General features: G+C 40.4%; 1 protein-coding gene across 2 annotated transcripts in view; it reads left to right on the top strand.

The window, feature by feature from the left end:
* Positions 1-264: 264 nt before the first annotated feature.
* Positions 265-24899, top strand: part of TACC2 (transforming acidic coiled-coil containing protein 2) — a 137274-nt gene continuing 112639 nt past the window's right edge. Inside the window, exons 1-3 of one of the 2 annotated variants that reach the window (XM_018078441.3) lie at positions 265-347; positions 11185-11316; positions 15939-16018. In XM_018078441.3, coding sequence (XP_017933930.3) covers positions 15986-16018 — 33 coding nt within the window. In that variant the 5' untranslated portion in view covers positions 265-347; positions 11185-11316; positions 15939-15985. Of the gene's footprint in view, positions 348-10589; positions 10692-11184; positions 11317-15938; positions 16019-24899 lie in introns of those variants that run through there. The other variant, XM_018078440.3, reaches the window with a different exon arrangement.

Genomic DNA, 24899 nt, shown 5'->3' with positions numbered 1-24899 from the left:
CTTGTCTCACTGCCTTAAGCAAACCAAATACCAACAACCACAACAGTGACAACATGCTTCACCCAGTGTACAGGACCTGTCTCGTGTTCTTCCCATCCAGCAAGTGAGAATTCCTGGGAAGAACTGATGTGTCATAGCCCCACAGCTCCCTGGGTCAGATTCCTTACACCTCATAGCTACCCAGCATAGTGTTCTCAAACATCAGCCAATTCACATTAATAGAACACTTTCATGTGATCCAGGGAGAAAGGGGATCCACACACCAGCCAGGAGTGAAGGAGTGCAGAAGGTTATATAAATCAGGGACAGAGTGGTGCATTTTCATTTTCAGTCCAGAGGAAAATTGGGTAAGTTATTTTTCATTAGTTCTTTAAATTTACAAATGTCTAGACTCAAAACTGTTTACTAATTATGTTTTAGACATTACAGAAAGGCAAAGGGAGTGTCTTTCAAAATAAAAGAATTTTTTCTCTGTACCATTAAAAAACAGTGTCTCCTTTGAGGTTCTATAGTTTTATGATCTCTTGTATAACTTGTTTTACAATCCACATACCCTATATAGTATGTCTGCAGGATGATGTCTAGTTAGTCAGTATCTTTCTAAGACCAAGAGACTGATTGTTAGATGTGCATGTCCTAAAATAGCCATTTTAAAAGCATGTTACAACATTACAGACTGTAATAACTATTTGCAAATGCCGGAGTTTTTAAATGTGGCTCTCTTCCACTGTTGTTCTTTTTTCTCTCAGAAATAGTTCTAAGGGTTTGTTTCAGAAGGGATTGCTTGTTGTTTTTAAGTTGCCATGTAGCAACAAGAATGTGTTTTTCCCATGCAGAATTTCAGAGATAAAATGAGCTGGCTGGTCACTATGCAGATGTTCAACAATGTTCTCAAGTGAGAACTGTCTGCAGTGTTTCATCCTTTCGTGCACAGTAAGGTTTCCTTCAGGCTGCAAAACACAACACTGAACAGTTCTAGGTACAATATGGCCTCAGGTGACCCAAAACTCTTATAGATCTTCAGGGAGTTCAAGTCACTTTTAGTCCTACCCCCTAGGAGAACTAATTAGATCAAAATAATGCTTCACTAGTTTGAGATTAGCAAGGGTTTGGTTATGTTATTTTTTTTTAAACATTGATGACATGATATTGAAACCTGTTGTCAACATGTAAGTCCATGGCCATTTCAGTTATTTCTGGATTTTATTATTGAGCAGAGTTTATATCACCACAGTGATTTGGAAACTGTTTTTCAAGTAACTGCCTTTAAAAAAATCTTCAGGAAGAAAATAACAATCTTATCGACAGGATGACAATGGCAGGCATGCTCTTATCTATTTTAAAACTGATATTTCCTACAAAATCTGATCTTATCCAAAAAACAGAGTGCTTATAGCTTGAACTTTTCCCTCATGGTTCAGCTATTCAGGATCAAGCTGGAGGAGACATTTTTCCCTTTACACAGGCCAAGAGATGGGTTAGAAACCTGCTATATGTGTCAGAGTTAAAAAAAATTCCATCCCTTTATGTCAAAACTTTTACATTATAGATTGAAAGATTCATTAAGTAGATGTTGATACATAGAATCCATAAATCTTATTTTAAAAGGATTTTGGAAAGGGAAAAAAGGGATGGTAGTTGACCAGAAAAGTCAGATGGGCCTATGGATGGAAGATCTGATCTTCATTGGCTTAGTTTTAAGTAACCTGCCATCTGCATTTACAGCTGCATCTGCATTACATCCACTCATTTTTCCACCTTTAAGACAGAGCCCTGTGGCAATGACAGGCTTGGATATCCAGGCCTGAGGAGATCAGCAGTCACTTTGCACATGCTCCAGAATCACCTCGTTAGTATTTCTCATCCAGCATTTTGACAATCCCAGGGCAAGGCATGGGAAGCAACCTGGCCCGGGGAAAAGCCAGTCTCAGCAGGTCTAAGTTATATCACAGCTTGATTGTTTTATCAGCAAAGCAAGTTATCAATGACTGAATGTGCTTGGATTGTCACAGGGGCACTGCTTTGTGGGGCTGATTAGAAAGGACACCCGTTCAAATAAAATAAATGACCCCAGTTCCAGTGTTGTACTTCAGACTCACAGCTATGCCTGCAGAACATTTCCCCCTTATCCAAAAAAATCAACTTGCACTGTAAATTGCTTACTAGTTATTTTATGGGGCTTGATACAAACCAAGCAGGATAGAAATAGAAGCAACAGTTTGGAGATCTTCCAGAGCAGGCAGCAGAGGGAATCTCTGGGCAGGTTCAGGTTGTGAAATCTGCAGGCTGGGGAGGGGTCCCTGTCTTCATTGGCAGCTTCCATTCAGCTGCATGGAAGAACTGAAGAATATTGAGTATATTCCCTTCTTACCACTTGAAGCTTTCTTTAAAATTCCCTTGTGGTAGTGTTAGAGAATGATTTTATGGCAGTATTTGGGAGTGACTGACTTGTAACACCGTGCAGCCCGTAATCAGTGCTGTGCAGCTTCTTTCAGTAAGGAAAGCCAAATTAAGCTTCCATGGACCTTTTCTCTGGGAAGATGGGCCATCATTCTGGGGGAGGTGGGAGCCCCTGCACAGGCTGCAGAAAACTCTCAGATCAGCTTTTGTGTTTTCTGATGCTGGTGGAGTAACATTTATAGAAGCCCCTTAAGTCCATAACAAGCCTGAAAAGAGTAAAATTTTACCCTACATCTATGATCCAGGCTTAAAGCTCAATGAATGGCTTAAATTATGTTAATTGATTCTACATTCATTTGCAGAAACTAATGGTTTGAAGAGCTGCACTGCTGACAGCCAGGATAAGGGTAGAGCCATCACAGATTATAGTTTTTATTTTTCTTGACATAATCCTTTCTAAGTACTGTGTTCTAAAAATCACACGGTGAAACAAAGTTTGATTTAAGTTTTGTATGTTTTCATTAGAAGCTCTTGGATGCAGGATCCTATGAAAATATAGCAGTTGGTCAAGATCCATATACAGAATATACAAGCCTCAGCAAGCTTGACAAAATACTGAACTATATAGTCTTGCCAAATTAAATTTGTCATTAAATGCTAGTTAGGACTTGACAGACTCATTTACTTCCCTGGTTTCCCAGCTAGCATATGATCCAGCTTGCACTCTTGGTTCTTGGTCAAGCCCAAGGCTCAGCCAGCTCCTTGCAGATGGATTGGGATATGTTTATTTGCTTCATGTGTAAACAGTAGTGTGCTGTGGGGGAGTTTTATAGGACTGAAATGGGACTGTACAGAAATAAAAGGTAAGAATGATTTATTTTATTACCTAGATGAAGTCTGCTGAATACAAGTAATCAGTAAAGATTTCCTGGCTCATGGCAACCTGACTGGGTGCATGGTGTAAACAGTTTTTCTTGCTATCAAAATATAATGTGATAGATGTAGGGCTAATATTTTTAGTTTTATATGAACAGCTGCCATATTTTCATGAGAAATATTTTAGAAGGGAACAAGACCAGTATAACTGTGAGTGAGGAAACAGGACCACAAGATAATCTCCCTGTAAACAATGAAAGAAAACAGAAAACTCTATTACTGGACCAACACTGTAGATGCTTCTGCAGACTAGATCTCACTGAGGAATTGATCAAATTAGACAAAATAGCAGATATTTTCAGAGGAATTCTCTGGTAAATATGATTTCAGAGCATTTTGTCCCATTCCCAAAACGTGTTTTTCCTCCAGCAGACCTGACTAAATATGTTTATTTTTGAGAGATACTAAAATAGAGGAGGTCAGCTCTGTTTTCTCTGTTTCTATGAAATGTCAGCCAAACAGCACCATTTCTGTGCACTGAAGGTCCTGTGTCAGGTTTTCCCTCACCTCCCAAAAGAGGCAGGGAGGGTGTGTGCAGATTTCTGGAGCACAAACGATTTTTGATTTTGACAAACTGATGTTGGGAGCAACTCCTGCTTGCAGCCACAAACACAAAGATTGCTGCAGCAAGGGGTGGGGGGAGAAAGTACAAAAAAAGCCATTAACGAGTATCAAACCCCCAATTTTTACAGCAGAGATTAATAAATGTGCAGGTTTTGACCTTGTATGCCTAGATTTTAATGTGCTCTGTTGTCTGGTATAGAGTGAATTCTCCAGCACTTCAGGGTGATGTGTATGTGCTCTATTATTCATAACTGTCTGTCATTTCTAATACCAGTATGATGTGAGCTGTTGCCTGTATTTCTGTATGTATATGTGTATTATATATACAGCATATTGGTGCCACTGAAACTACAGTAATTATTATTATCTGTTGGAATAAGTTGCATGCCTACTTGTTACACTGTCTGTTACTCACAGTTTCCACTCCACTTCCAACTGTAAAATAAAAATTACACTTAACCACTTTCTTGATGAGAAAGACCTGATTTTACCCACAAATGTGGAGCATTGCACAGTTTGATTGAACCCATATGAAAATCTCTGCATGATGCAAGGGGCAGGAGGTTTAAATTCATGGTCTGGATAAAGTGTTGGGTTTTTTTCAATTTCTCCAGTGGACTCTTAAATCATTGCAATGCTCACATCAGGAGGTGAAGTGTGTCAGGAGCACTGACCATGGAAATATTCTTGCATTCTAATAAATGAACCTTAACATTTCTTAATTGTCACACATGCCATATTTAGTTCCTGCATGAAAACTTATCAGCCCAAAACCAGTATTTCTACCATGGCACTATTAAACCATTCCAATTCAAAGATTTCAAGAATCTTGGAAATTATGCTTGAGCCTTTTGCTTTAATATATCCTACAATTTCATGGTATCTTTCTGTGGCAAGTTCTGTTCTTACATCTGAGGTTTAAAGAGGTTTGAGTCACCCTATATCACACTTTTCAGAGGAGAATATTGCTCCTTTCTACAGGCACAGGACTTTAATAAGTAATCCCTAAGAGTCTGGTCATACAAAAAAAAAAACACAGGGGGTCACATCTGTGTAGAAGGAGATGCAAATCTTTATTCACATGAACTTTAAACTGGACAAACAATTGTAAACCTTATTTTGTGCTTATTCCACTGACTTGAAATACAGTTAGTAACCACTTTTTGGCTACTGATACTTAGTTCCCTACATTCTGTCACACTTTCCTGTTTAAAGTAGAAGTTTTATATTTTTTCTTTTACTAATATCTCAAAGCGCTCTGTGATGAGTTAAAAATAATTGATGTAAGTGGGAGACAAAAATTCCATGTGTGAACCTGCACACAGCATCAACCCAGGCCTTATTTTCCATATTGGCTCCTGCCCTAACAAGAAAAGACATTTTTTGTCAGTGAGCCAAGGACGTGCAGTACAGAAAGGCACTTGATCTTAAATATCCAAAAGAAACAGGCATAAGGCTTGGATAAACACAGAATATTTCTACCTGAAAGATCAAATCTCAAGAAAAATACGACAAGCTCAAAAACTTGGATGCCACTTTTCACATTGCTTTGGTCTTCTGCCATCATTTGAGAAATCGGTGCTGACTCTTGGGATTCTGTGCCAAGATGAATTATGATTTTCACTTTTGAGTCCCCATCCAAATATGGATCCAGTCCCTGGATCACAGGGATAGCTCTGTGTGCTGGGGTTATAGACATCATAGGTGCAGCTGGAGAAGAACTAAGGCAACGTTGCATTTTTCCATTCACTTTATTACCTTTTGTTATCATGTTTAGGGATGAAAAAACCGTCTCAATGGCAGTAGATAAATAGTAGATAAATAGAAACAGGCTGCAAAATCAAATTTAATCTGTTCATCTGTTAAGTTCCATCTGTGTAATGGCCCAAACTAAAACATGATTTGATTTTTATGTTAAAATCTTACTTTGAGGTGAAAAGGGTAATTCACATCTTTAAGAACCAGCCTGTTTCCAGACTCAGGCAGCCAGTATTGTAGCCATTTGCAGATCATTTCTGAAGGTTTTCTTCCCAAATTTTCATTCAGTGTTACAGTTCCCGCTTTAAAAAATCAGTATAGTGCATAACAGCAATTATTTTATGAGTCTGGTCTCCAGGCTCCCTAAATCAAAAGTTAGATTGAGTTAAAGCATTGTAAAGCCTGCAATAACATACCCATCAACGATGAAGAAACCCCAGTGAAAAAAATCCACCCGTAAATTAAGAGTGAGCTTCTGAAACTGGATCTTGTTCATATTGCTGGAAAATGATAACATGAATATAAATAGTGTAGACCCAGCTGGAGGAGGCAATATGTTCTATGAGTTTAAATCTGTCGTTAGGTGAAGCTGATTAGGTTTATGTCTGTCAAAAGGCTGAAGGCTTGTGCCATCTGTAACAACAGGGAGCAGCTTAGGGAACTTGATCTTCACCAACCACCACGGATCACTGGGACCACTTCCCACCAGCATGGCATCGGATCATCTTTTTAAAAAGCCACTGCCACAGAGGCAAACAGCAAGAGCTCAGGTTTAGAGGAGCATAATGCAGTTTGGGCACCATTTGTTGTCACCAGGTCATTGTAAATGCCTGGAGGACTGGCTTTAGCTGACTGCCCTCCACCTTGTTTTGCAGTCCTGCTTAGCTGAACCAAAGGAATCAAGGGGAAAACAGGTTTAGAATGTACATTCAGCTTAAACATTCATTCGTGACATTGGTTTTAAACGTTGTAACAAGGATGAAACTGTGGTAATGTCAATAAGGAAGCATTCTGATTGATATGCAATTATTATCCCTTGTGAAAAAGCACATAAAAATTATTTTAGCCTTACTGTTTTTCTGTCCTTCATTATTTCTGATATTTTTGAGGATACCTCTGTGATGTCACTGTGCACCAAAATGTTCTTGGCTGACCTTACAAATAAGCCTGAGGAAGCATTTTGGTCCTGATTAGCCTTGAAATGTGATGGAGCCTTTTAGTGCAGGGCTAAATCAGTGTGAAAAGTCCCTAATCCAGTATGTATCCTGTGTAAAATGTAACCTGTTCTCTTAGAACAGTATTACCAAATCAAACCACTCATTTTTATTCTGTATTGCTATTCTGAGGGCTGAACACTAGCCCTAGTTTCCTGCTTAGCTCAGGATTACACAACATATTAATGGCCTGATCACTCAACTCCCCTGTGTCTCAATTTTTGCTTTTTTAAAATGTCAGCAGCGTTATCCTGCTTTGTGAATTGGTGAAGAACTTGCATAAGTAAGCCAGCTAAATGCTTACAGCACATGTAAGTGTTGTGCTAACTGGATGCAACTTTTCGAGGTGCAGAAGACTGGAGAAACTCAACAAGTTTAATTTCAAAGTCAATATTTTTTCAGCCAACCTCACATATTTGTAAACAAGGATTCCTGGCTTTATGAGCACTCTCTTGACTACAGTTTCAGAGGTCAGTGACTCAGTTCCCAGACTTAGTCCTGCAAAAAACTAATACACTTACTTGGACTCGAATCTGAAACCTAACCCTTGTCTGGCTATTAACAAGTTGTTTTGATGTGCAAGTCTCCTGAGAGATTTATTTTCATAGCCTGCCCTCACTAGTGATAAAACAGCATTTCTGGTGTGAGAGCATTGATCACTTCTAAATATTCAGTAGCTGGGTTTATAATGTAATTTATTCTCACCCAGGGATCAAACAACTATCATGATATTATGAAAAACAGCTTCAGGCTAAATGGCCTTTGAGGATGGAGAATATAACCTGCATAGGTTAAATGCATATATATATGTAATATAGGCCTGTGTATATATGTCTGTGACTGTATGGATATGTGGTTATGTACCTGTGTTGGGTCAGCAGAAATAAAAAATAAGCATCCTCCCCTCAGCCCAAGGAAAGCCTCTGAGTGTTGGAGGCTTTCCAGAAGCCTAAGAACGAGTCCTCCTCTCCTGGGATATTTGTGTGGGCATGGAGGGTGTGTTAGCACAGAGCCCAGAAAGCAGCTGCAACCTGCCCTCTCTGACATGTCAACACACACCTCAGACCAGGAAAGGGGGTGATTAAATAGTGCTGCCTTCCCCAGGCAGGGAGAGACAGCTGCTGACAGCTGGGTCAGACCCCACAGCTGAAGGAGAACGAGAAGGAAGGAATCTCTTCCCTCCTGAGCAGCTTTATATCCAGGCTCTCCCCTGCCACTCTCATCAGCTCTCACAAAACCAGACCTTAGGGCAACTCTTCGCCCTCCCTTGTATTTCCACTGAGCCTCTTGGGCAAAGGGAGGAGAAAAGAGGGAGTGCATGGACAGAAGAAACAGGTAAAGCCAGAGGGGAAAGGGAAACAAATAGTTTGAAGGAGGAAAGACCTAAAAGAGGCAAGAAATAATTCATCTTGTGATACATTCTTCCCAGGCTTTGTATGTGCCTCTAGAAACATGTTAAACCAGCTGACCCCCACCTTGCTTATGTTTCCTCCTCTGCCTCACATAACGTGGATTTTTGTCTCTCTGAGTCGTGTCCCACCGTTCCCAGTGCTGAGACTGGACACCACAGCAGGCAGACCAGCCTGAGGAGCAGAGAGCCAGCAGGTTCTGAAAATCCACCCCTTACATCAGACCTCCCACCACTGCTTCCAGAATTTTTCCACAAGTCAGAGTTATGTTCTTCTTGCCTCAGCTTTGAGCTTTAGGAACAGGGATCCCCCACTTTGAATGACTGTTTGCATTTAGAGTGTAAAAACACATGTGCACTCTTGCCAAGTTGGCTATGGACCTGAATTATACTGTCATATATGTTTCATAATACAAGTATGGGGGAGATATTGTTCATAAATCATAATCAGCTGTTTATAAAAGGCAGGCAGTAATAATAAGGAAATGATTTGCAGTCCTGTACAATGATAGGCACAGATTGACCAGGTGAGCTATGTAGGTCAGCCTCCCTTAGAGCTCCTCAGCCCTGTTGGCTGGTTATGGTGTTAAGGACTTAAATATGACTCTTTATCCAGCTCTCTATAGCTAGATGGTGCATGTGGATACAGAGAGAGAGTCAGTGCCAGCACAGGGAGCTCTGTGTTTTGTCTGAATCCACAACCTTCCCACTCACTTAAGTGCTGCATATGGAATCTGGTGAAAAACTGCTGGTATAAATGTGGTTTGGAAAGAGAAATGTTCCAATACTTGGATATTATTATTTGGATCACATGTATTTTATGAAATACTTTTGGCATCACTTTTTAAGGACTGGGTCCTCTGCGGTACTTTGACATCTGCAAACAGTGCAGCAGAAGGGAACCTACGTGTGCTTAAAACATTTAATGCTCAATGCACAACAGAAGGATTATTGAGATCCATGCATGAGTACCATTTTAGACACCCTGAGGTGGCCCTCACATCCTCGTGGGACTGGCAGATAAAACACAAAATTTATCTGAGACCCATGTCTTCCAGAGAGGCAGTTAAGGGATAAGCAGGATGCAACAGAACCACAGCTAAGATTTCCAGAATCACTTTTATTTATTATTGCATTAAACCATACAGTGTTATGAAAGTTTTGTTAAAAACAGAAACATCAGACTTCTTTTTTTCAGCTGGGAAAATATTCCTAGATTAATTAGCCCTCCTGTGTTTCCTTAGGAAGGGTACCTCCTGATGGAGGTTCCAATAACCTTAACTCAAGTTCCAGCAGAGTCTGGCAACTGGAGCATACTGAGGAAGCCAGTGCTGACATCCTAGCTCTACCACTTGGTAGGCTTTTTTACCTTGAGCAAATCAATTAATCTCCAAAGAAATGTGTGTCTTCTTCTAAACTTTTTGTGCCATGAATGTTGAAACTCAAACAACTGCAGGAGGGAGGAGGAACTGTCTGTACAGAGACTCAAACGCAGTGAAGTCGTGCAGGCACTTGATGTCTCTCACTGATTTCTAAAATCTCTTCTAAGGGTACTATGCATAATAAGGTGGTTACATCTTTCTGTAGCTGTTATCACCACCACTTCCAAGTATTTCATTACCACGAGGGTCAACAAAACCTTTCCAAATGCCTTAGCTAAGTGAAGAGGTTGAACCACATCAGAAGTCAAAACACTTTTGGATTATGATTTTTTTTTTCCAGGTTTCACGCTGTAGAAAAATAATTCCCTTTCACTTCCTCCCTGGAAACTGGGTTTTGCAACCCAACCACCTGTGGTGCCACAGTGAGGCCTCCACAGAGCACCAATACCGCCAGTGCAGGAGTGCCCTGAAGTGCTGCACCAGGGTGGTTGGGAGCAATGGAAATGTGCCATTGATTGGATTTTTCCAGGCCAGGTTGCCATACTGATTGAAAATTAGCCAGAAATAGGAAGAACAGTTTTTAACTTCCATAACCTGCTTTTTAAAAAACACTTTAGTCTCTTAGCAGCAGGTACTCGGCGTCCCCGTTTCTTTTTGCGCTTGTACTTTAAGTGGGGCACATCACTCAAGGTGGGGCTGCATCAAAGAACTCTGCATTCTCTGTCCTTTACATCTCAGTCCTAGCTGGATTCGGTGGTGCAGTCCCCACAGGCAGTTTCTGGTTATCTTGGGGGAAGGGCAGCAAACAGAACTCTCACAAAAATCCAACTCAGCTTTCCGTTGCCAGGCGACGTCACGGCTTTGCAGCAGATTCAGCTGCTGGTGTTACCAAGCAACGTCTTTCCCATCAAGTTGGGCACTTGAAAATCGTTATGTGTTTACTAATTCTCAGGAGGGATTTTGGTCTCCCTCCCAGCTCTTGGTGTTTGCTCCTCTAGAATTTGTGAGGAAGCTGAAGGGCTGTCGTAGGTCAGTCATTCTTGCAGGTCTCTATGATGTTGTTGTAACATGCAGAAATTAGGAATGGTTTTGCACTGCTTACATCAAGATCAGAAAAGAACAAAATTCTGAACACCCCTCTTTCTTCTCCTTCCTATGAGAACAGCTGGTGTGTAATAATATGCTCAGTGCTTCAGCAGAGTTTTGCAATGCTTTATGTGTGGTATCAATCTTGTGAAAGTAAGGAACATAAAAACATTTTGTCTTATTTTGGCAGTATTTATACCATAAAGCAAAATGACCTCAAACTAAATTGTCTTATATAAACACCTGAGGTAGCATGTGTTCAATTTATAAGAAGCTAACATACCTGAGCAGTGTGTGGTTGGTAAGCATACCAAATACTGTATATACTGGGATTAAATTTGATCACGCATGACAAATTATTTGGATTTTACTGGAATACCTAATTCATTAACCCACTACATAACTTACCTTTAACCTGACCTGTGTTTTCCCCCAGTCTGAATCTTCCAGTCCTCCTGGGTTAGATCCTCTTTGGATCAAGAAAAGACAGTCTCTCCCTGGATGAGCATGAAGTGTGGATGAGGAACCACAGGGGAAATTCCAGCACACAACAGTAAAGCAGCCTGATGTGAGTACTTCTTCTCCCACCAGTTCTATCATAAAATAAAAGAGAATAAATAGAGACATCAAGGGATGTGGAATGCTCTCACAGTTGGTGGTTTACACAAACTGGTTTGACTTTGTAGTGGAACCTCATTGCACATGGCTCATCTCTCTGGCACCAGTGCAGAGGTTGCTTTTGCAAACCTTGCACAAGCAAACAGAGGAATTCTCCTTTGCACACGTGGTGACAAAAATACACAGTCAGAAATCATGATCAAATACCAGGGGAACATTTTCCTCCAAGTTTGTGCCAGAGAATTGTTCTGCAGCTGCTTCACTTTCACTTTTTGGCATTTTCTGGCCTTAGCTTAGAAATGGAAGAGCACCAAATATGAGTTCAGTTTGTGTTTATGAGGAAATAATGCAGCTAGTAGAAGTGAGGATGTATTACCAGGCTTGTGTTTTCCTGAGCTCCTACAGGATCCCTGCTCTTAAATTCATGGCAGAGAGCCTAAACAAAAAACATTGCATTATTTGTTGTCTATAAGGCAAAGAATTTTGCAAAGCTTCTGTTTTGTTTTCTAAGGAGAAGCACACTAAAACTATGATTTGATGAACTTCAGATTTTCTGGATTCTGAATTGCCTGGGGAGAGCAGAGAAAAGGGGATACTGCAACCACTTCCAGATCTTTTAGTTTTTGAGCTTCTATAGACCTTGACCTTTCCATCTTAAATTCCTGGAGTTAGAATATGGATTTATTTAATGTATTGTATTACCCACATGCCACCAAACCCACTCATATGTACTTTGCTTTATTACCTGAAAAAACTCAGGATAATTAAAAAAAAAAAAGGGAGGGAGGGGGAAGCTCAGGTAATTTATTTCCATTCTTTGAAATTCTTCTTGGACCAGTAACAGTGGCTTAAGGTGGTATAACACAGCTTGGATTGCTGGATCACCAGCTTCATTTTAAAAAAAAAAAGGCTTAAAAGGTAGGGCCACTCATGTAGTCCTTGACCTTGCAACTGTGCTTTCCAGCTCTTCACATGCTTTATGTTTTCAAGGCAGGAGTTTGTACACCAAGACTTTGTGGAACAAAAGTCAGCAGACAACATATTGCTGCCCTATGAAACCCTGCCTTTTATCATGTCAGATATGGCACCACAAAGCACCAGTGGTGGTCACAGGAACTTGTTGATCCCATGGATTTCCCACTAATGATAAATACACTGTCTTCTGTTATCATCTGTGTTTCTGAGCACCCCTTTGTGGAGACATCACTGGAACGGACAACCAGAATTAATAATAACAATCAGCTCGCCCATAAACCAGTACTTCTTGTAACATCACATTTCAAAGGGTTTTTGTCACGTCTCCACCCTTCAGGATGATTAAATGGGAAATTATTTCACCATAACCTGAACAAGCACATCAACATTTGCCAGCAGGTACTTCTGACAGCTCTCAAGAATAATATGAGAAAATGAAAGACAAACACAAACACATAAACAAGCCTGAAAACAAAATGCAGAATAGATATTGCCCTCAACACTAATTCTCCCTTGAAAACAAACACATGCATGACTTCAGTGTACTGTTGCTACAGTTTCACTGAACAATTTCTGTAGTGCCAGGAGCACTGCTCATGCCACAGGCCAAGAAACAGTAGAAGTGAAACACCTTTTAACCAAAGTTCCTGTTCTCTGGGGCTGCTTTTGTGAAAACCAGTAGTGCTTAATTTCTGACAGGCAGAGCCACAGCAGCCTGGCAGGAGCAGGGGGAGGCCGGGTGGAGGAGGTATAACTTGTTTTCTCTCTCGCCTGGGGTGGAGGCAAGTTGGTTGCTGAGCAGGTTATGAAGGTGGGTCCCCGGGAGAAAGCCTACATTGCATGAGTCTGAGGAGAAGGAGCAGGAAAATAAGGTGAAAAGTGGTGAGGTGAAGATGGAAGGAATGGTTTGAAGACGTGCTCTAGGAGCGTCAGTGAATCCAGAGCGGCCAGATTAATCCTGGAATGTAAGTGCAACATTAAACATCTCTTGCTTTCAGGAAAGCAGTTGTTTCACAAATAGCACAAAATAGGCTGGACAGACCACTTTGGTACTAGTGAGCAGTTTCTGAGATATGTAGCGTTATAATAATTTTAATAATGACATGTAAATTGTAAAAGATACCGTAGAAAGATGATGGAGATTATCTTTTTGTTCACCTATGTTTATTTAATGAATGGATTTTTAGCATGTTTTTAATGTTTATTTGAAATTCTATACGTATGATAAAGCACTTGTAGTTTGCAATCTAAGTAATACTTGTGCATTCAGAGAATGATTGAGAAATAATGTATGTAAAAAGGATTACAGTAACATTGTAATCTGAAAAGTTACCTTAGTGCTCTGCAATGTAATTCACACATTGTTATCACTTGTTTTGTTACTGGAGAACATATAATGTCTTTTTCCTATTTATGACATTTCCTATTTCCTATTTATGACATTTATCTTCACTCTTGAGCAGGTGGTAATGTGAGAATTGTGTGACAATTGTGAAATTTCATGCTCCAGGGAAAGAAAAGAGTGAGTGGGCAGTATGATATGATGTGTTAGTGGAGATTTGTGGTAGCTGGCACTTTTGCAGTGCTCTTGCAATTTTCTACTTTGATTCCTGTACATTTAAATAGAAAACTGTAAATAAAGTATTTTTTTCTTTCAAATAAATATTATATATTTGGCCTCAAGATGCTGTTCTTAACAATCAGCATTGCTGAGCTGGTGCAGAAATATTAAGAGTATTTTATGCACTGGAGAAAATTTACTCTAAAATAAATAGAACAATATTATGCCATGCATGAGCTTATCTATTTAAGGACTTGATAAGCAAAATTTGCATTTTGCCCAACTGATATACGAGACCCCACCCCAACTAACTAAAAAACTCCATGGGGACTTGGGAGAGTTCCATTTGTCCCCCAGTTTATGTTATTAATGCAAGTGGTCGTGAGGGGACAGTTTAGGGAGCTTTAAATTTTGAGGTGTTTTCAGACGATGTCTGTGGGAACAGAAAAAGATCTGGGAAGAGAAAAGCTCGGCAGGTCAGTGGCACAGAAATGCCAGGATAGTCACTCTTAGGGAATTGTGCTGGCTGTTGAGGGAAGCACATTGCTACAGCCAAGTTATTCTTTCCCTCCTGTGCACTTAAACCTTAGTCAGCAGCTCTAACAGTGCAAGAATGTTTTATTATATCAGTGCATACTTAAGACATTATAATCTTAATCTGTTGTCTTGGAACATTTCCCTGAGCTGAGCCTGGCAAGCAGCACACTGCTTCAGGATGGAGTACTTCATACTTGGGGAGCAGGGATTCTGAAAATGTTACAGGCAGCCTTTCATGTAGCTCAGAACTGTTTCAAGACAGCAGAGGATTTGGCAGTAATCTCAGCAGATAAAACCTCATGTTGCTAATTAATCACCAAAAGTGCAGTCGTGGCCCCGGTGATTCCAACAGGAGCAAGTTCAAGCACCACTATATCCCCTGAAGACACTCCAGTTTAAACAGAGCAGAGCTTAAAAGCACAACACCGAACTTCTCTCTCTCTCCAAGACTCCTGTGAAGAAGAACAATGTTCCAAGTTTTTAAAAGTGTGCTGTAGTAATAGGGAACAACATTCCTTAAAATCTTCTATGGTTCCTTGGGATTCAAAGTGCAACCTCTCTTTTACAGCTTGACTTCAATGGAGTTTTTCTTGACATATGCTGCAGACCAATCCCAAGTTCTTTGGAAAATAAAATTCAAGAGACTGTGTAATTTTCACCTGTTCAATAATAAAATAAATACACTGAATTTAAATGCATGAACCCCAAAAGAAAATGTCTAGAACAAGAAGTGAATGTTTATAAGTGAATCTCTGTTGTATACTCATTATTGAGTGCCCTTTTCAAAAAAATACAGAAATGAGTGATGCCTGGGGAGACACTGAGTTCTAGAACTGCTCAGAGGATTTTTTTAAAATTTAAAATAATTAGAGCTGAACTAGTATAAAACCAGTAGTAATTATAGTAGGCAGATCCTGTGAAGTGTAAAGAATGTGTTTAGATCATAACCTTGTGAGCAGAATAATGCCTAAGAAAAACAGGGAACAGGGCCACTGATGAAGATAAAAAATCAAGTTGCTCTCTCTCTGAGTTCATCTATGGAAAATGTTTTTTTTCAGTGATGGTCAGGTTTAACATTGTGGTTCTGACAATGTGAGCATGCAGCTTGATCCAGGAACTCCCAAGGAGTACAAGAGGTTTGAACACAGTTAAGACAATAAGGTTTTCCTATGGGCTTCCCATCCAAAATAGCTTTGGCAAGGAAAACGCCTTCCTGCATAAATGGCATGGGATAATCCAGAAACAGAATAACAAAACTCTGCTTCAAGGAATGTCTTTCAGCATAAGTAGAGTAAGTGTAGGGAAGACAGCAGAGAAACATTAGGAAATAAACACTTCAGGTGTTCCCTTCCCCTAATTTATGACTCAAAATCATCGTAAGACTGGATATCAGGAGGGGCAGCTGAAATGACAGTCCCTCAAAATTTCCAGGGTTTTCTGTTGTTTTTATTTTGTTCTGGTTTTTCACAGAAGACTCAGAGCTTTTTCTTTTGTTCCAGAGATCTTTCCCTTTAATTGCTGTGTGATACTGGCTCTCAGCACCGAAATGGGCAATGAGAACAGCAGTGCAGAAAATGAGGTGAGTGTGATAGTGGGATCGCATTTTCCTTCCCTCCTGGCCTGGATCAGACCTTTCAGAAATTATTTCCATGGTCTGCTTACCCCACATTTATCTTCTGCTCCTCGATACACTCATATTTAAGTGCCATTAATGGTAATTGAAATCACCTTTGTGTGTGTTTTCCTCTGGCAGTGACAGTGCTCCAGAGCATCGGGGCTCGGTGTGGGGTTGCTCCCTGGGCAACAGGAACTGTGGAGGATCTCCAGGGCTGGGTCATCCCACCACCCCATCCCTGGGCAGCCATGGGAAGCTGGGCCAGTCCCAGCCCCAGGCAGCAGGCACATCCCTGGGAAGAGGGATGGGCCCAGGCAGGTCCCAGATTTCAGTCTGTGGGTCAGCCCTGCTCCGTGGGGCAGGAGGGTGGTGGAGCAGAACCAACATCCTTTGGAATCACTGGGGGAATGAAATAGTGTGCTGGGTTATGGGCAGGGTGGAGAGAGCCCCTGGGAGCCAGGCAGTGGCTATGGTGGCCTCAGAGCCCTGGCACACAGCAGCTTCTCCTCGTTCAGAAATGACCTTGCACCCTCTATGTCCTGATCCAGGACTTCACACCCCCGTTAGAAGGGTGTGTTGTTAATCCATGTTGCTGTTTGGTGAGTTATTTTTGGATTTATGAAATGAAGGGAAACCCATATGCTATGGCTGGGGGTGGACAATTACATTAGAAGTTACTATGCTGATATAAGTTTGAATAAAAGTTGTAATTCAGTAATTGCAATTATTAAAACACCAGGATATGTTTTATCCTCTCTTCTTCCATATGTTATGGTAACTGCTAAATTGCAGTTAAATATACTGCTTGCCCCAGCCAGCAAAGGATTCATTTTGCTTCCCCTTGAGGTCTCAGCAGATCTGCTGTACCTTGTGCATTGCAAAATGGGCCCTCTCAAGAAAATCAGTATTACAAGATTTTTTTCATAAATCATTTTTCAGAATAAAAATCTTCCATAATTCTTAGTTATTCTGGTCAAGTTGTACTGTTAGCCCAAGGTTTGGTCCCAGCTTTTTTCAGGGGTTGGGAAGAGAGGAATGTGTTAATCCCTACAACTAGGTAATGAGAATTTATTCTCCATTGTGTACTGCTTCCAAGTTTTTGAAAGTCAAATATACTTCTTCATAAGTCATCCTGAGGCAACTTTATTTAAAAGTTATTGAATTTATTAGGAAATTTAATGAAGAACTCTTCTAATAAGGAAAGGAAGCTTCTGGTCTCCTTTTCAGACTGTAAAAAACAAAACAAAGCAAAACACCCTCCCAAAAGACACTCCCTCCCATAGAAAAACAAACAAGCAAACAAACAAACAAAAAAAGCCCCACAAAACCAAAGCAAAACAAAAGACATGCTAGGAATCCAAATTACTCTCTATGAACAGAGAAATAACAAGTAGTGATAAAATCTTAAAAGCCACATAAGCTTTTGGGAACAGCTTTTGGAAAAGAATCACTTAACAAACAGCAAACATTCATACGGCCACTGAAATGCTCAAATATGTTAATTTTTAGTAAGAAATGCCCCAGTGGAAATAAAGTCATCCTTATACCACCCAGCCAAGGAGCACAGCAGGTAGTGGATGATGAAACTGGTTTGCATGGTTTGCATTCAAAATGTTCACATCAGGCTTGGCTGCTCTTTTTCTTCTGCATCTGCTTCTGGCTCTTGGGTTTTTCGACACTGACTGCAAATTTGTGAGGCAGCTACATTTAAGTTTTCAGCAAGTTGTAAAAAAAAAATCTGCTTTCTTTTAACTTTTCCCTTTAGTAGCAATCTATGCTTTAGAGGAACAGCCTGTACTTGACCCTCTTTGCATGCTGCCTTTCCTTCCAACTCTTAACACCACTAAAATAGCTCAGTGAGTGTTGTTATACTCAGAACCAGTTGACATGAGTTGGTTTTGTTTGTGTGTTTATCAGAGAACACCATTGCCCAGCTCTAGCTCTCAGTGAGAGCTCATTTGGAAGCCACACACATGGTTTGCATTGAAGATGGGAGAGCCTGTGCTAAGTTTAGAACTCATTTAATGAGTGGGAAGATCTGTGGAATAAATGTGCTACTATGAAGAATGCAGTAGACACTTAGGGAAAAATTAAACACTCAATCTGTCCTGTAAAGACCAGCCTCTGAGGAAAATATGTTGTAAATTCAGCAGAAATGAGCAAAGATAATGCTGGGATGAAACAAGGCTGGGGCCATTAGTATATGTAAAATCACTTTGTATTTAACAAAGTGATTTTACATGTACCAACCATGTTCTGTTTTGCTGTAACAGCACACAAAGTCCAAACTGCTGAGAGATTTTAGATTTGTGCCTGCCCTTTTACAGTGGCAAAGACTGTTCCCAAACAAGGGTCCCTGTCAGTGGCACAGCTTGTTGGGCTTATGATGAATTAAATATAAGCTATTTTTTAAGATGCATTTTCCCTGAAAATAGAAATTCCACATGAAGAAAAAGGTGTTTAAATTGAAAAAGAAATAGAAGAACAAATACTTTGACCAAGTTTGATGCTTGAGATCCAGCCTTTAGCAGGGAAAATACAGGTGAAGTAATGGAGGTGTTCTTTAATGGGAGATGTCCTTTAATGGTGTTCTTTAATTCTTTTAATGGGAAAGCACTGCAGCTTATGGAACTGCAGAAGGTCTCAGCTGCTGTGCTGCCTGTTAGACACATCTTTCTTTATCCACCCAAAGGCACTGGGTAAAATGGAGGAATGGCAAGGGGTGCCTTCAGGCTGTTCCTTGACTTTTCTGGTCAGCCAAATGTCCAGAAATCATCCACATGGCTGTAATAAAAAGAAAAGGCTTGGAGTTTCATACAGACTGATGTATCTGTGCACTTCTTCAGCCCTACATCTCTGGACAGTCTGAACAAGCTCCCAAAGTAACCAATGTTGCAGGATTATTATTGACTTTCACAAATGTTTTTAATCTTGGTTTCCCCTCTACTAGAATTGTGCCATTTCCAGGGCGTGTCTGCTCTCACTTTAAAGGGTTGTGTGGAAGATGTTAAGGCAGAAGTAGTTCTCTGTCACTGGAAATATGAGCACAAAATTTTCTAAAGCTTGAATAGGCTGGGTTTTCTAATATGGAATAATTTTAACTCAGGTTTTTAATTCTTGCCACTCAAGAGGAGCACTGTCATATTTCACAGCCTTTCTCACGATTACAGAAAAGGCAAAGTTACCAAGTAATTGTAAAGCTCTTTGAAGGTGAAAACTGCTGCCAAGATGAAATACTAGCAGTGCATCATTTGTCTCACGGTTGAAGAGGCAATTTCAAAGTCAGCTACACATAAGTTATTTCTGTATATTTTGCTTTACCCTTTCTTATTCCTAGTTTTCTGAATAAGTAAATAGCCAAACAAAGCTGGTTATTCCACATCTATGTTACTGTTAATTTGTCTTTAAACATGCATCCTAATGTTTTGGATATTTTTTTGTTCTTGTTTTCTCCTGTGAAATGTGTAAGATAGGCAGCACATGCCCCCTTGCCAGAGGGGCTACAACTTCTGAAGAGTCTGAAGTGTCATGCTGAGATCCTGCTAGGATTCCTCCATTTATTTGTTATGGACAAATCTGACTGCTGCACATCCTGCTGTTAATATTCTGCATTATTGCTTTTCCCATCTTTCAGCTTCCTTGTGCCTCTGTGAAATGATGGCTCTTGTTAATTGGTGTGGTGCTTCTTCCAGCTCCCAGTGTCATGGGGATTGGCAGAGGAGGCACTGGGCACATCCCAGCATTCAGCCCCCATTCCCACAGATGATAACTGGGCAAATCCTCTGGGCTCTGGTGCTCATACTGTGTGTTTACATACTTTTTGAATCATGCAATAACATCTGTATACATTCCACTGTTTATGTTCAACTGGGAACAAAAACACATTCCCAATTCTCTGCATAATAATTTTGCCTACAGCATTTTAATGCACTGTGCTGTTACCCTACATGGGCTCTTCTTTGAGTTTGTTGTGTCCACTGTGATCCACCACTTCTACTCTCTAAATTATGATTCTCTTTCAGTTTTCCTTCTATTTTATTCAGTGTACATCAGGATGTTGATGGCAGCTGGCTACAGGCCAGTGTGCCCATTCCTGATGGTTATGTAGTGCTAGCACACCTCTAGTCACCATTTCAGTGAATTCTTACTTCCAAGTGGTAATTACTACTGGTCTAATATTCTATGATAAATAGTACCAAGTATTTCTTTGAGTTTACACAAAAAAGAACTAGTTTTCAGAGAACTATACGTCCTTTTATGCAAATGCAGCAAATTCTGGGACACTTCTCACTGCCATGAATAATTGTTATTCTTGTTCTCATCTTCCCTGTGAGCAAAAGAGGGGGGATGAAAGAAGAGCAAAGCTTCAAAGTTGTGGTGGGGTTCCTTATTTGAAAGCATAGTGAAAAGGAAGTTGGAAGAAGACTATTCCTTCTCTCCTGAATTAATGGTTAAAGTTTCCTTGGCATCTGGAAAGCCACCACCATTTCTCATGGGAAATGTACATTTATGGGTATAGATGAGAAGGGAAAATATTTTACATTTTAAAGTTCCTCTACAATTATTTACTGCATTTCTCCATGCAGAAGTAGTGTGAAAATGTTGGACTTGCATTTTCCACAGCTATGGGTAGTTAAAAATTACTAGGCAGGCAAACACTATTGTCTGGGGAGCACAACAGCGTTTGGAACTTCATTTGGATCCAGCAGCATCTTCTGGAGTGTTTTATTGTCAGGCTCCTAAGAACCACCCAGCAGAAAGCTGCTTTAGCTCAAGCTTTATTGACAGAAAATTGCAAATTATGTGATGAAGATTTTTGTTCTAAGATTATCAGCCCTATTCTCTCTCTCTCCTGCCATATCTCATATATCTGCCATCCTTAAGGAAGTAATGTAGGTACTCATCAGATCAGTGAGGAAAGGGACAAAGGAAAATAAGAAGACAAGCAAGACTAGTGAAGATACAAGGATAACTATGAATTTTCCTTTGCTCTCTGAACATGTATCACATTAACCAGGTGGAAAGATAAGGTTAACAAGAGCCATGAAGCCAGTTATAGCACCATACTTCATTTAACTCAGTGCATGCTCCTTAAACACAGCAAGTCTTCTCGAGCTGTTGAGAAGACACTTATGTTGACATTACAAGGATCTGCAGATAAACAGTTTAGTGCCCTCAGTGGACTGGAAGAGTCATAAACACCAGCAATGAAGCCTGAAGGTCTGAGTTGCTCTTGTGGCTGAGAGGAATCTGTGTATTCTGTGAAGAAAGCCAAAGCAAGGACGATGGTGACTGTACAAATACACACAGAGTGTTTATTTTTACTTTCACAGAGTCATTTCTGTAGGTGTTTCTCAGGAGGGAAAGCAACCCTTTATCTCTAAGAGAAGGTCACAGATACAATCAAAAGCTGTGGCCAGAATTTTTCAAATACCGTTGTTACCATATCACAATTTGCTTTGCTCCTTGTGTTCCTGAGAAGCAAATTAAATGAGGCTTCCTCCAAATGCCAGTTTTTGCATTCCTGCCCCTTTGAGGGCTTTAATTAGAATAGGCATGAGCTTAAAATTCTACTCCTGCGAGAGACAAATAAACCACGCCAGAAGCAATAGCAAATTGCACCATTACTGATTAAAGACAAAAACCTTCTCTAATTGCAAAATTCTATATGGAATCTCCCTTAAGGAAAGAGTCTGCTTTTCCTATCTGATCATGTCGTAATTACATCCAGCTGATCAGCAGTCATGATGTTTGGGCACCAAAACCCAGGAAGTGGTCATGACAGGCATCCCCCTCCACTGAGTGATGCAGATTGCTGCACCAGCTCTTTGTTAAAACCAGAATTTAGCTCCCTTACAAGGTGATAAAACCGAGTCTTAGTGTAGTTCTTCAGATCTAAAGTGTCACATGGAGCTCAAGCTTGGTCCAACATGTCAGGTACCAATTTGTTGGTTTTGCTGACCAGTGTTTGCTGATGTGATTGTAAAGCTCTGGTTGTTAAAGCAATAACCACTCGTTATCTAATTTTTATTTATTTTGGCCCCATTTCCCCAAATAAGGGAGTAACAATGGCTCTCCAAAGACACAAAATCTTTAAAATTTAATTTACTGCTCGGTTACTGTTCCTGCAGAGCAACAGGACCTTTGCTCTTTGTCCTGACGTGCACTGCTCACCCTGTGGAGGTGAAAAACCTGTAACAGGCAGACTTGAAAAAGAAACTATTAAAAATTGGAGGGGAGGAGAAAATTGGAGGCATGGAGATAAAAGAAAAGGTAATTTCTGGTTTATTGATTGAGCCTTGTAAAGGCTTGCTCCAGCTTCCCCTCCACTAATCAGGGGGAGTTGGTGGGAATGGAAATGTAATTCCTCTAAGATTACTTCCAGCTCCTCAGAGCTCTGGCACGTTCCAGCAGCTGCTATAAAAGGCCCTGTGCTTAATGGAGGAATGTCACAGAGGGCAGATGGAAAAGGAAGCAACTTTTACTGAGAGGAAAGGGAGTCAAAGGAAGTTCACCTGTCTGGGGGGTTTGGGTGGGAATGCCAGGTGTTCAAACCAGCCCGTGCCGTGCCCTGTGCCCGGGAGCCTCGCTGGGAAGCACGAGGTTCCCGGGATGGCTGTGACTCCAGGATGTGGCTGTGCCTGATGCTGCTGGCATGGCTTTGAACAGGGAGAGCCGGGTTTTTGGGAGCAGGGCTGGGAACAGGCTCCCATGCGGCATTAAAGGGAATTTCTCTCTGGTATGACAACTTCAGTGCACGTAATCCTTTTGGCTGCACTGTTACTGGAGTTCCGTTCCTTCGGCCTCCTGCTCAAAGTCACTGGGAAAATAAAGCCATCCTGTAGATTTACTTTGTGTCCTCGCAGGCTCCAGTGCTTCTGGAAAGGTTTAAAGCAAATTACCTTGCATATTTCAGGAGAATCAGTTTTAGCCATTTAAATGGTGTGCTGGCTTAAAGGGGAAAAAGTACAGGCTGTTTAGTTTTCCTTCTGTTGTTTGTATACTCTCTGTGACAAACCTGCTTTGTTTGTTGTTGGTGGGTTTTTTTAATTATTCCAGATTTAAAGAGCAAACTGCTGAGAACCTCTGTGTTCTGATTTTTATTACAATTATTTAAGTCATTCAGTTGACTAACTTTTTATAATGAAAACCCTTTTCAAACAGGAGTATGCAACACTTGAAACAAATATAGAATAAATTTAGCTACAAGCTTGTGTAGTCAATCACTTCAGAGGTTGCATGTACTGAAACCTCAAAAGTAATTTATTTAACAGCAGCTTTCTGATGATACTTGTGAACAAAACATAGCCTTCCTAATTGTTTTCACAGATGTTAATTAAAAATAAAACAGCATGCTTTGCAAAGCTAGTTCAGCACCTGATTTGCATGACTAGCTTAAATTTGAAAAACTTAATCGAAAAATTGAATTATGTTTTTCTTCCATCTGGCTTAGATTCACAGAACATGTTCTTTTGTGAACATTAAATTAATACATTAAATGGAAAAGACTCATATATAAAGTTTTCCTGTATCTTGGAATATTAGTAGTTGATTTTACATTTAAATATCTACATTAAGATTAATTTTAGATTATTGCTAAAATAATCCTCTGAGCTTCTTTTGAACATGTATGTGCGCCTTTGCCTTACCAGGTAATAGCACACCTTTGCTTTTTGATCACTCAAACATCCTGGAAAGAAAGAAATAAGTGTGTCTACAGTTCAAACTCCTCTCTGCTCCAACAGGACCTGTGTTGCTAAGATTGTTTTAATACATGTTAAATTTGGTAATGAACTGGAGAGTCAGATTTTCCTGTGACCAACGACAGTCGCTTAGGGATAGTTGAGAGATGCACTATAACTTCTTAGACATTAGTTCCCTGAAAGCACAAAACTATTTAAAACCAAAAAAAAGTCAAAACTAATCAACCCACCAAAAAAAAACCTCACCACCCCCTGGCCCCAAACAACCCATGGAAAATGTTAAATGTAGTTTTCAAACGTGCACATACCTGACCTGGTCTGTTGTGATCATTCTCCTTGCCTTCTCAGTCTGCCCCTCCCAGTGGTTTTGTTTGGATTTTAATCCCAGATTTTGGTGTAACAGCTGATACAATCACTGGAACCTGGGCCCTTTTCTGTGTCTAATATGGAAACATCCTAATTTTGGTGAGAGGGGGTGTCGAGGTATAATAAATGTCTCTATTATGTAGTTCACTTGTGAATTCTGGAGATAAACAGTAACAGTAAAATCCAGCAAACTTCCACCAAAATTATTCTGGCCCCAAAGTGTTCTGTGAAGCATCAGACTCAGGGAGACAATGACAAACCAGCCTGATTCCATGTTACAGTTTCTAACTGTCCTAAAATAGCCCTACTGCTGCTTGCAAGTACCTGGCAGGTGTAACCTCTAAGTTAGGTCTCCTCGTATCTGTGTTTTTTGAGCCTTAGAAACAAGGAGCTAATTGGTTTATGACATGACAGGCTGATCAGTGTTGTTTCTTTCTGATGCCACAGCTGAGCCCATATTGTGTTTAACTGTTGGTTATCACGTGGCTCCTGGGATTTGTGGCTCTGGATGACAATCCAAAGGTTTGTTGCTACAAACCAACCTGTATTGGTTCCCAGCACAGGAGTTTTACTTTAGAGATTTATGTGCAGGAGGCATCCCCATCATGCCATGGCTCCAGAAGAGGGATAACTGCGTGTCAGTAGAACAGAGAATTGTAACCTAAAGGAGCCTTCTGATTTAAGTGGCTGATCTTGTGAAGGAGAGACTAATTAGAGGCCATGTGTGGCTACTGAGACTGCAGGGTAAGTGCAGTAAGTTAATGACTTAATAATTC

The sequence above is a fragment of the Manacus vitellinus genome, unplaced genomic scaffold (genome assembly GCF_001715985.3).
Source record: "Manacus vitellinus isolate BGI_N305 unplaced genomic scaffold, ASM171598v3 scaffold_40_pilon, whole genome shotgun sequence".
Classification (NCBI taxonomy): Eukaryota; Metazoa; Chordata; class Aves; order Passeriformes; family Pipridae; genus Manacus; species Manacus vitellinus.
The sequence above is the reverse complement of the archived record's forward strand: the minus strand, read 5'-3'. Positions and strand labels throughout refer to the sequence as shown.